At 43.5% G+C, this 14,977-nt stretch overlaps 1 protein-coding gene across 15 annotated transcripts in view; it reads left to right on the forward strand.

The window, feature by feature from the left end:
• LOC133124929 (peripheral plasma membrane protein CASK) overlaps positions 1-14,977 on the forward strand; it is a 166,170-nt gene that overhangs the window by 135,800 nt on the left and 15,393 nt on the right. For 8 of the 15 annotated variants that reach the window (XM_061236511.1, XM_061236515.1, XM_061236521.1 and 5 more), the window contains 7 exons: positions 5,530-5,610; positions 8,777-8,965; positions 9,217-9,295; positions 9,647-9,732; positions 10,590-10,658; positions 11,751-11,819; positions 13,076-13,111. In XM_061236511.1, the coding sequence (XP_061092495.1) occupies positions 5,530-5,610; positions 8,777-8,965; positions 9,217-9,295; positions 9,647-9,732; positions 10,590-10,658; positions 11,751-11,819; positions 13,076-13,111 (609 nt within the window). Of the gene's footprint in view, positions 1-4,849; positions 4,898-5,529; positions 5,611-8,776; positions 8,966-9,216; positions 9,296-9,646; positions 9,733-10,589; positions 10,659-11,750; positions 11,820-13,075; positions 13,112-14,977 lie in introns of all 15 variants that reach the window. The other 7 variants (XM_061236509.1, XM_061236508.1, XM_061236520.1 and 4 more) reach the window with 2 other exon arrangements.

The raw sequence follows: 14,977 nt of genomic DNA on the forward strand, positions 1-14,977 counted from the left end.
CTCACCCAGATGGGTTAAGTACTGACCCTTACCCAGATGGGCTCAGTACTGACCCTCACCCAGATGGGCTCAGTACTGACCCTCACCCAGATGGGCTCAGTACTGACCCTCACCCAGATGGGTTAAGTACTGACCCTCACCCAGATGGGCTCAGTACTGACCCTCACCCAGATGGGTTAAGTACTGACCCTCACCCAGATAGGCTCAGTACTGACCCTTACCCAGATGGGCTCAGTACTGACCCTCACCCAGATGGGCTCAGTACTGACCATAACATGTACTACCACACAGTTCTATAGTTGGCACCTGGTCACCCGACTCATACTGTACACAGTGTCTTAAGCTGACATGTTTCTTTCTCTAAATTTGAGCACTTAAAGGCTTCTTTTTTAACTCAAAGTCTCACAAAATACCTTAATTAGATTTTTCTGTGATAAGCCAATCTGAGAAACTATCAAATTGTTGAAAAGTAAATAAACAAGTCCCAAGATAACTTCTTATGCAATTATCGTATTCAAGCAAATTTCTATATTTATTAATAAAACTATTTCCAGAGCTCTGAATTGATTTTCAGTTGAAATTTCTGCTAAACTGGAGCAAGTGAAATCTAAAATCATTATATGGCTTTTTTGGTCAAACCCCAACGATTGCTCCTCAATCTGAATGAATTTATTATAAACCCACAAGAAGGCCCTTAGTGTATTCTAAAATGCCATGAAACGTTGCATTGATTTGAACAGCCTTCTCCCGCTCTGATCACCAATAGTCTTTGCTTTTCTCCAATTGAGTCAGGGTACCATGAGAACTGTGTGAGGGTAAAATGACAACTTTTATAACCTTTTCCTCCAACAATACAAACAAGCATTCACAGTAACATGTCATGATTGGATTATTCATTGTGGACTTTTGTAAACTGAGCAGATTGCTCACAATTTATTTTCATTAAAAAAATTACAAATGATGAATTGTAGCAGGAAACGGTTTAAAAGCTGATTACCTTTTCCTTGTGCACTCATTTGTTCTGTCTATTGTGATGTCCTCAGTGTCTTCCATGTTGCTCTACTGACAATGTTGATCATGCTCCGATCATGTCAACCCGGAATGACCCTTGCATGCTACTTTCTTCTCTGTCCTGAAACCGGAATGTTTCTGTGCAACAATGCAACCAGCAGCCTTGGCAACTGACCTCCCATTCCGCAGGCACCCCCCCCCCCACCCCCCTCTCCCCTCGAATAACCGCAAACTCTCACGGTAGAACGGTGCTTGTAATGGGGAATCTGGTACTGACCAACTACATAACTGGAAACTGCGTGAGTGTTTCAGTGTGTGACAGTTCAAGACATCACTTTGTGCAGCAGAAAATTCTCATTGGTGAAAAATAATCGCACCCGAATACATTTGCTTTTTAGGCAAAGTTCAAAGGCAGGCTTTCGTTAGGTTGGAGTATTTGAAGTTTTCTCATGCTGAACGTTGAGCTCTGATCGAAACAGGTGGCATAGTCTCTGCATTTTAGGATGAGTATGCAAGTTCACACAGAGCAGCGCTTCTGTGTTTGGCTCGATGTACATTACAGACGGGATCCCGTAGCATTGTGGTTAAGTTTCCTTTGAGCACATTTTTAATCCTGACTTTGAGTATTAGTGAGATTTAATGCTTTCATCTTTAGCCCATCACAGATCTTTCCCCTAGCACGTTTACCCCATCTGCCCCGGTACTAGAATAAGTGTATCTCTGTTTATCATCAACACGTTAAAAGCTACAGTCGAATGTTGGAACTGTTTTTCCTAGCATCCATTTCCTAGCATCCATACATGATTTAGCAAATTCCAGAAAACAATTACATTTTTATTTGGTTTTTCATCACCGGATGTTTTTCTTAATGTTATTTAATGGTTTCACAGTCTACATTTATGAATATCTGTTGCCTATTTTATGGAACAGGAGAAGCCCCTAAAAGAAACTGGTAAATGTCAAGATAGAAAGTGTTTTTCCTTATGGCGAATAAAATGTTAAACAAATGGAATGGAGAGGCGAAGCAAAGGAAATTGCTATATGAGGAGTTCTTGAGAAGAGTCTAAGGCCTGCAGGCCCCCCAGTGTTTGTACAATCAGCATGTAGGCCTCGGTATGCGAAACTGCATATGGAAATAAGTATCTGTGTAGACGCAAAACTTTCATTTCCCTTATGTAGAGCATTGAGATTAAATACTCAATGTCTGCCATTTTAAACTGAGAAATGAAAAATGTATGGTTCACGGTTTTCCCCTTTTCAGCATATCTAGAATCAGGAGACGCCTGGAGAGTGGGGAATGGCCTCGAGCAAACGGGCTGTTGTATGAAATGTTGTGAGATGGTTTTAACCATAGTAATCCCTTTAGCCTGTCCCTCTTCTTTGCCTAATATCTTACCATCTCATTCCTACCCATGTCTCTACTAACCAACAAGACTAACAAACCCTGCTAAACCTTTCCCACCCAGTATTCATGCAAACTCTTATCAAAGTACATCATGCTAAATTATTAAAATATTCTCTTTCAGAAGTACAAAAACCAACATACACTCAGTGACCACTTTATTGGGTATTTATTCAGCTTATTTTTAGGCTTATTGGTTGTCTGCTGCACTAGCCCATCCTCTTCAAGGTTTGACATGTTGCGTGTTCAGAGATGCTCTTCCACATTCCACATTAATGTCAGAGACATTAATGGCCAGACTGGTCAAAGCTGAAAAGAAGGTGACAGTAATGCAAATAACCATACATTACAACAGTGGTATGCAAAAGAGCATCTCTGAACACACAACGCATTGTAACTCTTAAGTGGATAGGCTACAGCAGTAGAAGTAAAAAAAAAAAAAAAAGTCTAATAAATAATAAAGTGCTCGATGAGTGTAAGTCACTAAACCACAAAAAAAAAAGTCTAGATGTGTTGTATTAACTTCAACACACACAAACACATGCATACCTGCGCATACACACGCACTTACACACACAGGGGTTCATACATAGGGTTCCAGACCTGGGTCATATGTACATGTTTTCGATTGACCCAAATAGTTTTTACTTGATGATGAATGAATGATTAGGTGTTTGCAGAAGTTTCTGATGCTCTGTGAGCTTTACGTTTCGTAGGTGCTTCAGCACTTTTGTGCTCAAGTGCTCAAGTAACTACAAAGCAGCTTGTTGTATGACATTATGCCTCTAGGTTTTGTACTGTATGTGTGCATAAGCATTGGTGCCATGTAAAATGAGATACATATTGTAAATGTGTAAATGTAGAAATTATATAAAACAAATGTGGTCATGGACAGACTGCAGATTGCTGTACAAGTAGTTTTTCCATAATTCAGCAATGCCCTTGGCCTAGTCATTATAAAGCTGGTCATCAGAAAATTCTGTAAATATCTAAAACAATAAACATAAAACAATTGGAATGATTGGCAATGTACACTGAAACAATCTAAAAAAAGCAAGAATATTAACTATCCATTTTTCTACTTTTAAATGCCTTTTATTGAGATAAAAAACCATGCCGAAATTTCAAGGAAAGGTTATCAAAGTCAACAATCATATGAAATAATTAGTATTATTTATTAGTAATTTAATCAGTAATTAGTAATTTCAGTAACATGCAGGAATTTTACTGGTGTCTAAAGGGTTAAAATATTTTAAACACATCTGACAGATCTGTTTTTCTTTTATTATTCTAACCTCGCATGTGATGTATGGATGCCAGACCTGTGTAAAATGAATTAATTGACATGCTTTGACCTGTAGATCCCAGTAAATTTCCTGAAGTTTGCCAGCAGTTATAAAATAAATATACAGTGGCTCCAGAAAGATCCCTTCACTTTTTGCACGTGTTATGTTGTAGATTTAATTTAAAATAGTTAAAATTGCCAAATTTTTGCACAATAAAGTATGCAAAAGGTGAAGGGGTCTGGATAGTTTCTGAAGCCCCTCTGTATTTCATCAATATTTAGGACAAAAACCTTCTTTCATACTGTATGTTTTTGTTTGTAACATTTTGGTAGAAAATTCTTTGGGAAAATTCTTTGAGTTTACACATTTAGAAATATTGGGCCTCATGCAAGAATCACTCGTACAAACAGATTTGTTCTTAAATCGACTTTTGATGGACAGTATTCTGAAGTTCGGAGTGTTTGTTGAACCCGGCGTGGCACACTCATACAAGCCCTTCGTATGAAAATTTAGGATGCGAGTACAAAAATGTTCTTGCATGAGGCCCAATGATCTCACCCAGGTCTGCAGCGAATGCACACTCAGGCAGTCGTCATCCTCCTCCCCGTTATGGATCTCTGCAGCCAGGGTGGTGCCATTCAGGTGTGGCGTGATCCATAGGCTCATATTCCTGTCAATCATCAGTCTTTGACCCAATGGAATTTTACCCCTGCACTGGCATATTATGCCTGCTTGCTCAATTACATTTGGAACAGCGAGGTACCATTTCATTGAAGAGCCATACCTTTGTGGTGTTGTTTTCCGACCCATAACTGGTGCATCAGTGACCATCACACATTGACAGACCTGTCCAATCCAGTCAGCAGTCAAAAGACCATCTCTTAGAATAGCCTTCTTTGCATCTCTCAGCTTTACTGACAATCACTAGCAGTACTGAAATGCTTCAAAATGATCTTCTCCTGAGTTCTTTTTAATACCTTGAGCCAGCTGGAAGTGGGTGGGGCATAAGAATAACCCTTCACTGATCCTCTTTGATTGGCTGATGGTGGTGGTGAAAGCCCTGCCCCTTGGGGAATTGTAACTGAATGAGTATGACCCTCTTGTAGAGTCTAGCGTACAGTGTGTAACTCTCCTGTGTCTTCTTGTGAAGAATTCCACCGAAGATGGAGCAAGCACGGCTTTGAAACATCTGGAATATGTAAGCCGAAGACATTTTCAACACTTATAACTTGTCATTGTCTCTCTCTCTCTCTTTCTTTTTGAAAGTATTTTGCTATTGTAACAGGTGTCAAAGAAGACCTAACTGCTGTCACCAGCTGTTACTGTATATTATTTGTCTTTAATCATATCGTCTGTTGTCTCATATTGGTGTGGGTTGGCTCTCTCAGAAATATTGTGAAGACATCCATGCTTCAAGTGTACAAATAAAGGGAAGCTCTTACAGGCTTCTGGACTGATCTGTGAGAAGTTTGTGAGAAGTGGAACTGACGTAAGCTTTGGTTTCCCCCCACCCCCCATCGGTGTTCAGGTACATGTGTGTGATCCAGCACTGCGCTAAATCACACCGGCCTGGTAGAAGCCATCGTGAGGGGTTTGTTTGAAGGAACAGAGGGTTGAGTGGTTGCGGGGCAATATGGGAGGGGGATAATTATCATTCGACGAAGGAAGGAAAAGTGGTCTCTGTTGCCATAGCTGAGGGCTGCCCGGTAGCATGAGCTGTGTGTTGACTGCCTGCGCTACTGATGATAGTATGTTAGCACGTTAGCATGCGTCGAGGGGCTGCCGTCGGGGTGGGAAGCCTAACCTCATTCCCCTTCCTGTTTCCTGCAGGTACTGGAAGAGATTTCCTGCTACCCTGAGAACACTGACGCGAAAGAGCTCAGGCGGATCCTCACGCAACCTCATTTCATGGTGAGCAGACAAAGAGAAAATTTAGCCTAATGAATTTTCAGTAATTATATATTTCTCATGGAAACTGCAGCAGCAAGTCTCTGTATGCATGTTTGTCTAAATGGGGGCAGGGAAATGATGCGAATGATAATAATAATAATACTAATAATAATAATAATAATAATAATAGCTGATTTATGTATTCAGTACCTTTCATATATCATGCTTAAAAACTTTCCAAGCGCCCACGTCTGCAAATTACAATCTGCAAATATATGGAATGATATGAAGATTAAGAAACAGCTGAGTTCAGTAATATATGAATGAGGGTCTACTGTAAAAGAATAAAAATGTGAGACTGAAGCAGTATAAAATAGCATAAAATAATGTGTTTGGATGTTAGGAGACAGCTTTCAGTCAGTTGATTGATTCTAACTTACCTACGTACATCAGTCATCCCAAGTAGGCCTGTACTGATCAAGACACCCAGTGTAAAAGGTGCTGGCAGTGAAATATGAAAGAGTGGACAGAACTGATTCAATATATAGATGGAGGACTATTTATTGTCTGGTGAAGTTGACAGAGGGAAATTGAGAAAGTGGCCCGAAATAGAGTGTGGATCGAGAACATTTTGTAGATGAACTATGCTCCTCACAGAGTGGTCTAAGTGGAGTTAAATGCAGTTGGAAATGATGTGAGTTCTTTTCATTATTCATTTATTTCTTGTTACAAGCAGGGTTCGGGTTGATTCTATTGACGATTCAGACAATGAATCAAAATGTAATTCCATTCACTGAAATATCATTACAGAATATTACACGCTTTAGAACATAAGGGCATTATTCTTTTTTGATCTGTGAATTGATTTTGAATGGGCTTAATTGAAACCCAGTTCTGGTTGTACGTGCGCACTCCATCTCTGTTTCAGCGAATGCTGCTTTCCGTTGAAATTGTCCTATGCAGTGTTTTCAAATTTTGTGAGGAGGGTTGCAAACGATGCTACTTTGCTGTCTGAACCCCTGGCATTGTCTTGTGCTGTGGTCACATGGATCACAGTAAACCAAATGCCATTATAGTGGACAAAAGCAACTGTAAACTATGATTAGGATTCCAAATATGGCTACAGTAAACAGCCCTTGCTGTTGAAGTTTACATTTAATTAACATTTTACATTTATGTTAAACAGAATTCCAAACCGAATGCAACACAACAAAATAACATGAAATGGGCACGGAAAACTAAAAATGCTTTTGCATTTTTCTTCCAACGTAGATTAAGGGCTACAGCCGACAAAATGGGATAGCATTTTCCCATCCAGGCTGTATACTGCCTGTATTATAGGACAATTACTGAGCGACATCACCATGGCAACTTATATTTTATTTTATCCTGCCGTTCTTCCCTTTTTTTTCACGTACCGCCCCCAAAGTGCTGTTCCGCGGTCGGCCGTGACCCGCGTGAACGCTGCATAAAGCCTCCTGTTCATCGCCAGGTGCCGCAGAACGCCCGTTCCAAGCCGCTCTGTCTGCGTTTCCACCGAGGAGACTCGGTTGCAAACGCGCTCATTAGCAAAAAAGCGCGGGGCAGGTGCGCTGAGCTAGTCTGCGGGGATGTGGAATTTCCCATCTGCTGCCTCAGACAAATCCGCTTTCTGAATGAAACGCGGCTCCCTGCCTGTGATGGAGGCCCGGTTTGGACTGGCGATGGTGAGGCGTCTGCTTGCAAGCCTTCCTCCGTGCCAGCGCGTGGGAGGAATCCCGCCGCTCTGGGAGGTCACGCCAAGGTTTCTTTCTGTACTCCCGCTTTGTTTTGGCTTCCATGCGCTGATGTGCTGTCGCTTGGCTTTTCCCCATCGCTCCCCTCGGTGCCTGCCCGCACCCCGAATAAAGTGTCGCTGAGACGTGTGCGTACGATCAATGACTGGATGTTTGTGAGCGAGTGAATGATGTCTGAATGCGTGTGTGTATGCGTGTATGTAGCAGACCTGGGTCAAATACACATTTTAAGTTTAGGATTCAAATACTTTTCTGTGCTTGATTGATCTTGCCTGGTGCAGTTGAACCAACCAAGAGGTTTTTTGTGGGTTTTTTCTTTTTTCATTTTTTTCCTCCTTAAAGTTGTTTCAGATTTTTCTCATTTTCTCCCCAATTTGGTTGCCAACCTTCTGCAAGCCACATCATCTCGAGCCCCAGATCATGATTCCAAGGTGTTCAAGGTGCTTTTTGTATACTGTCGAGTCCCTCCCCCCACCCTCGGAGCGGTGGGCCAGTTATACCCCTCCCTCATGCGCCGGCCATACTCGGCCTTGGCAGGACGGGTCCTCTGTGTGCAACAGCATCGAACTCTCATGCCTGCATCAAGGTCCGATACGTTAGCCGTGAGCCTTTGCACTTTTTGAGAGTATTTCATAGGTTCCAATATATCAGACAAGCTCATTAAAGAATAGAACATTATTTTACTCCAAAACAACTGAGTGGGAAGGGAAGAATAATGCTGCCTTTCCATGGTAGCGGTATACAGTCGCTGGCAAACCCGATAAGCAATCTATTTCAGTCAGCAACAGAAAGCTCTGCCTCCACCAGCGTTTAATACCACACATCACAACCTCTATTTACCTGTGTATTTACCAGCGCAGGAAACGTTAAGTTAATGAGACAACGAGTCTTGCCCTTCCCCATTCATACTTGTATAGTACCAAACACCCTCCAAATCACCGTAGCAACGTTTACATGACAGTTACCGCCTTGTTCTGTAGCTTTTACAGCTGCGGTCATGACGCACGGTACAACATATTTTTGCCGTCAACACCTGAACGCTATGTAAAGGCCAGTCTCCACCAAACAGCCAAGACGCGACAAGACGGAACATCTTTAGAAGAAAGTTTTATCGGTGTGAACTGTCCAGTTTTAGAACGTCGGCTCTCAGCAGCTGGCATTTCTAAAACTGAGCATGTCAAGTTTTAAGCCCGGAGTTTTATAGCAATTGGTGATTTAACATTACAGTTAACTCAGGTCGTCATGGAAACAGTCATTTAATTGTTTACTTGGCGCTTTGGTGTGGACTGCTTAGTTTTGAGAGATGTTTTGAGAGTTAAACACAGACGTTCTGAGATTTCTCTAGTCTTGTCTCATCTTGACTGTTTGGTGGAGACTGGGCTTAAAGGTTGGCTGCTTTCGTGGGTCCCCAGGCCTTACTGCAGACTCATGATGTGGTGGCCCACGAGGTGTACAGCGACGAGGCTCTGAGGGTCACGCCACCGCCCACCTCGCCCTACCTGAATGGAGACTCGCCTGAGAGCGCCAACGGAGAGATGGACCTGGAGAACGTAACCCGGGTGCGGCTGGTCCAGTTTCAGAAGAATACGGACGAGCCCATGGTAACATAGGCCTTCTGAGACATATTCGTACACATACACATACACACCCTCATGTGCATATACAGTGCTTGAACTTTATTCAGAGCTGCTGTTTTGCCATTTGTCGATCTTCGTGAAGAGCTTCTGTTTTGTGATTGGTTGACCTTATGTAGTGCTTCTGTTTTGCGATTGATTAGGCACCCTTCAGGATGCCCTGGTCCTTCATGTACACTATGAAAGTACCTTCACACTGTTTCTCTGCTCTCACCCAGGGTATCACTCTGAAGATGAATGACCTAAATCACTGCATCGTGGCCCGAATTATGCACGGGGGCATGATCCACAGACAAGGTACCTGGCACCCTACCCCCACCCCACCACCACTCCAAACACTAAAAATCACTCACCCGCCGCCACCCCCCCCCCCCCCCCACACACACACACACACACACACACACACACACACACACACACCTCACTCTCCACTCTCGACAACACGGCCACTGTCAGGATGGCAGCTTACTGTTCCAGTCAGAACATAGTCAAACTTTTTGGTAGTATGGAACTATAACTAGTATTGTTCCCAATTTTGAAAGCGATGTCGAAATGATCCTCCCCCTAACGGTTTCAATGAAACTGAATCCCTCTGTCTGATTGTTTTAAGCTTATATTTACAAGGCCTTGTTCTCTCCCTCTCTCCAGGAACGCTGCACGTCGGAGATGAAATCCGGGAAATCAACGGGATCAGTGTGGCTAACCAAACGGTGGAGCAGCTGCAAAAGATGCTGGTGAGGTGGCCCAGTGCGGGTAGTCTCTTGCACACTGGAGCCAACCTGGGTCAAATGCGTAATTGTTCTGAATTGAAATACTTTTCTGTGCTCAATTGATCATGCCTGGTGGAATTTAGCCAACCAAGAGGACCCAGAAGGGTTTGCAGTTTTTGAGGGTATTTCAAAGGTTCCAGTACCCCCAGACAAGCTCAGTGAAGTGTGGAAATGTATTTGAATCCGAAACAATGTGTTCGACCCATGTCTACACTGCAGTGAACAAATGGAGTTTTAAACTGGCGGTTGCAGTCTTGATTCCCAGGTACCCTTAACTATGGTACTAGTGTCTGAACCCAACATAAGCTTAAATTACATATGTGATGATCCAGATATATAAATGTATGGACAAAAAATACATTTTGGCTCTTCTCGAGAGCATCTGCTGAAAGCCATAATGCAACCTTATTGAATGTAATGTATTTTCAAATTGGCTGTCTTTTGCTATCCACATAATCATGGCAGACTGTTGCATTGTACTTGACACATACCTGTATAAATGAATTTAAAACTGTATCTCCATAAAGCACTAACTACCTACCGCGAATATTACTGGGTAGCTTGATGGCTGCTTGCTTGCTAGCAAGGGAACTAATGTTAGTTTACAGACCAGATTGCTAGCACTTTAGCGTGCTAGCACAGTACAGCAGCATCCACAACAATTCATGTGTTCAGGCGAAATAAAGATAGAGAAGCCTATTTCTTGCTTTTTGGCTACAGTTTCTCAATGTAGATTTCCCATATGGCTTCATTATATGTTAGATCTCATAAATACAGGAAAAATACATTGTATGTTTTTAAATGGCTTTGTGTTTCCACAGAGGGAGATGAGGGGCAGTATCACCTTCAAAATTGTCCCCAGCTACCGCACACAGTCTTCGTCCTGCGAGGTAACGGGTCTGACCCTGCCCATTGCCCATCCCCTCCATCTCCCCCTCCCTCCCACCCTTCTTTTAGGTCCTCCTTCTTTTTCTGTGGTGTTGTGTTTTGTGTCCCTTGTTGTGGTGGGCATCCCCCCCTCCCCCTTCATAGCCCTGTGACTAACTGCCTGCCGGTGGCTGTCGTAACGCTTCCTCCTACCCCCCCGCGGACGGGGTTTCAGACGGGGTCAGACGCTGCACACCAATTTCACAACCAAGATACCGGAAACGGTCAGAGAACGGGTCCGAACTCGTTCTAGGACGACCCCCAGTCAGTGGTTCCGTTAGGAGGCCTGCTATTCCCTCACGCGAAACCTGCCAGTCACAATCTCACTCATAGGCTCGCACTCTTCCCCCCCCTTTCCAGCCTAAATGAGCTTACTGCTCCTGGAGTCTGTGCACCTAGGTAGTCCTATGTGTATAACGGCCCCAAATAACAGTCACTCTCTCTTTCTTAATCATTCTATGGTTTTGTGCCATTAAACCCAGGGTGAAAGCAGATCTGACAGATCTGAGGTTTGGTTTCTGTTTTCGTAATTTCCCACAAAAGGAACTGTGTATTGCTGTTTTGGTCCATTGTTTGAGGTTGCAAATGGTTTTGACTGTGATTTATTGTTTGTTTAGAGAAATTGACTTTTTGACTGATTGTACTGAGAGCCCCAAAAGTCTAAATATTAGCACAAAAAGCATCCTATCAGCAAGCCCAAAAAGGTGTGAAAAATATCAACAATTAGCATGACCAGATCCCACCCAGTGGTGAGAAAGGAAATTGCAGTACACTTAACCAATGCAGCTGTTTTTAATGTTTTTTTCCCCAGTAATGTCTGTATACCTGATTTGTTCTAGCTGTATGGTATAAGTATGGACTGTTGATAGAGACTAGTTTTCCTGCCTCGTCTCCTCCACTCTCCCCTTCCCCTGGTATTAAATTGTGAACTGTTGTTGCCCCGCTTGGTCCCCTGGGTAGGCCGCTGTCGGCGTTTCTCTCTCTCTCACGTCTCCTGTGTTTCAGTGCGAAGAGCTCGGTGGCTGTGATTGGCTGAACTCTGTGTCCTATTTCAGAAAGAGTCCCCTCCCACCTCCAGACAGTCACCCGCTAACGGCCACTCCAGCATTAACAGTTCTATCTTGGTAAGAACTCCCATGATTCCCTTGTACCAAGAACCCCTCACCCCCAAGACAGTTGAGACACGTACAGTATTCTTCCCCTGTTTAGGACAGTTATTATTCCTCATTTATGTTGCCCACGGTGACCGCTAATTACTTCCACTTATATCTTAGTTATGTACGTATATTTATTCCAGGTGTCAATCAGTCTCCCTTTTGGGTTTAGTTTACTCGTGTTTTACGTTGGAGCTTTCACCTTACTGACGGCAACGTGCAGTTGTTTGTATCAACAATTTCGGCTGAAAACGAGATGGTTCAGAATTGAAGATGGTTTACAAGGTGACGCATGATTAAGCCCCCTACCGTTGGGTAATCGCGGAGAGAGGAGAACGGGAGCTTTGAACAGAGTCTAGCTTCCGCTATCTCAGTTCTCAAATTGGTGTGCTCTCTGCTGCTTTGACCCACGCATTCTATAGCCCCCTTCAATACCCAGACACAGCACACACACAAACACACACACACACACACACACACACACACAAGCCTACACACAGACGTGCCCACATGCACCGTTAGCTTATGAGATTACAACAGGATACAGCTGTAGAGCTTTTCTGGTGTGTTCTCTTTTTTCTGTGGACTGGTGGGATTCTTCTTTCTGATCTTCCCTCTAATGCCCCTGTTCAGCTTCTCGCTCACATCGACTCCTGTCAGAAAACACGTTTACCCTCACACACGTTCCCTGTGAGCAGCCATGCTAGGCTAAGCCCCCGGAAAACACGCCCGTCGGAGAACCATCCAGTATCATCTGGCGGATCAGAGCGAATCCCGCGTAGTTACCTCGGCCCAGGACCTGAAGCGAAGTGCTGTACGTGGCATGGCTGTAGCAGAGGCTTACCCTACGTAATCCTAATTGGTTGAGCATGAGAGTTCTAGGGTTGGCTCGTGAGGAGGCCAGGCCTGCAAACGCGGTGTTGACGCAGTGTGGTGCTGAAGATGCTTGCCTGCTCTTTTGCTTCGAGCTTGCTTCGCTGCAAGGAGGCCGAGCTCCGGCAGCAGTGGTGTTTCATCTAAACACAGCCTGCCTGAAGCATTTTGGGGTCTTTTCTTCCCCCCCCCCCCCTCCACTGTCTGAAAGCCTGGTTTTTAGTGTGTTACAGCTGTTTGCAAGTGAGAAAAGTTTGTGTGGAATCTCTACTTATCTAATCTGTTTGCGTTGACCATTCTTCTCTCCCACTTAACGGTCAATCTTTCTGTCACCACCGGCCTTTGCCTTGCAGGACCTGCCGGCTACTATCCAGCCAAAAGGACGACAGGTGAATAGAGCTCTAACCCCTTACCAATGGGGCCAGTTGTACCTTATAGTGCCACCCCTCTACCCCATGAAACACACCTGTGTGAGTGTTTGTGTGTTTGAATGTACAATATGTGTGTATACCTGTGCATGAATAATACACTTAGTGAGCACTTTCGATATTTATTAGATTTATTTTTTAGACTTATTGGTCTTCTGTGACCTGAGAGGTTTGACGGCTTGTGTGTTCAGAGATGCTCTTCTACATACCACTGTTGTAATGTGTGGTTATTTGCGTTACTGTCACCTTCCTGTCAGCTTTGACCAGTCTGGCCCTTCTCCTCTGACCTCTTTAACAAGGCGTTTTTGCCCGCAGAACTGCCACTCACTCGATTTTTTTTGTTTTTCACACCATTCTGAGTAAACTCTTGAGGCTGTTGTGCGTTAAAATCCCAAGAGATCAGTTCCTGAGATACTCATTAATCATTCCTCGGTCAAAGTCACTTATCACATTTTTCCCCATTCTGACAAAAAACAGCAGAACCTCTTGATCATGTCTGCATTTTGTTATGCATTTAGTTGCTACCACATGATTGGTTGATTTGATAATCGCATGAATAAGTAGGTGTAAATGGTAAATTAATGGTAAATGTACAGGTGTTCCTGATAAAGTACTCAGTGAGTGTATCTGTGTATACATACGCTATATTTGCGCATGTGTGTGTGTTTGTGTGTGTGTGTGTGTGTGCACGCGTTTGTGTGTACATGTGTGTGCATTTGAGTGCGTTCCAGCATCTCACTCCCATGAATAGACGCAGCTTATTAACGCCGACCTTGATAAACACACACGCCTGTTTGTTTTCTCCATTATTTGCTAACAATGGTTGTTTATGTAATCTGGGGAGAGGCTGATGTCTGAGTCTACAGCATGAGTTTAATATGAGGATCCACACTGACAAACTGGGGACTGCAGTCACAGGGGGACCCAACAAGATTGAGTTACAAATATCCATACGGATGATAAACCAGCTCCCTGTAGGCCTGAGATCAGGGGCTTTGAGCTCTTAAAGAGCCTTTTCCTAAGCCCTGACCTCTGCGATGCTAATGGCGGAGTTGAGCCTGGGTGGCTGGAGGTATAGCTGTCTGTCAGTGAGATATCGCTTGACAGTGCCTTTTTCGATTTTCCCCATCCGTTCGTTTGAATTACACTCTTAATTTGCCAGATTCGGAAAACTGGGTGTATACAGAGGGTGGACTGTTTAAAATGGTGATTTATAGTTGGAACTCGAAACATAATTCTTGCATGTTCCTGTGATCATAATTTGTCAACATTGTACCCTTCTTAATTTGGCTGCTGGTCAAAATCGTGGGCATGTTGAATTCCTTTCCGTATTGAGAGGGGTACATTGTGTAAAAAAAGGGTTCTTGCATTTCTCAGATTGTCAGCCTGTCCCCAGGTGCTTCCCCTGCCTAGCTATAGACAACACTCCCACCCCCCATCCCTGCTCTCCACTACTCCCTTGCTCCCCTGCCCCTGCCATAATAGAGGTCTGGGTGGGACCCCTGTTCACACACTGTACACTCCTCTCTTCCTTCCTCTGAACTACCAACCAGCATCGTAAAAAGTGAGTTTATTCACAGTGATGGCTGTTCTCTACCTGGAAGCATTTTAGCTGAATCTTTCTTGTAATTTCATGGTGAGAGTCCCAGAACTTGCCTGGCACAGGCATTGCTTAACAGTGGAGTTGGAGTATTTCCTAATTAATCATGAGTCATTGATTTTTCTGAATGAAATGCATTAATCAGAGGTTTACGGATTTAACAGTTGTCAATGGCAGTTTCACTGCTGATAACAGGAGAGAATGTTCAGCATTAAAGCCAATTATTT

This window comes from Conger conger, chromosome 3 (assembly GCF_963514075.1).
Source record: "Conger conger chromosome 3, fConCon1.1, whole genome shotgun sequence".
In the NCBI taxonomy this organism is placed as follows: Eukaryota; Metazoa; Chordata; class Actinopteri; order Anguilliformes; family Congridae; genus Conger; species Conger conger.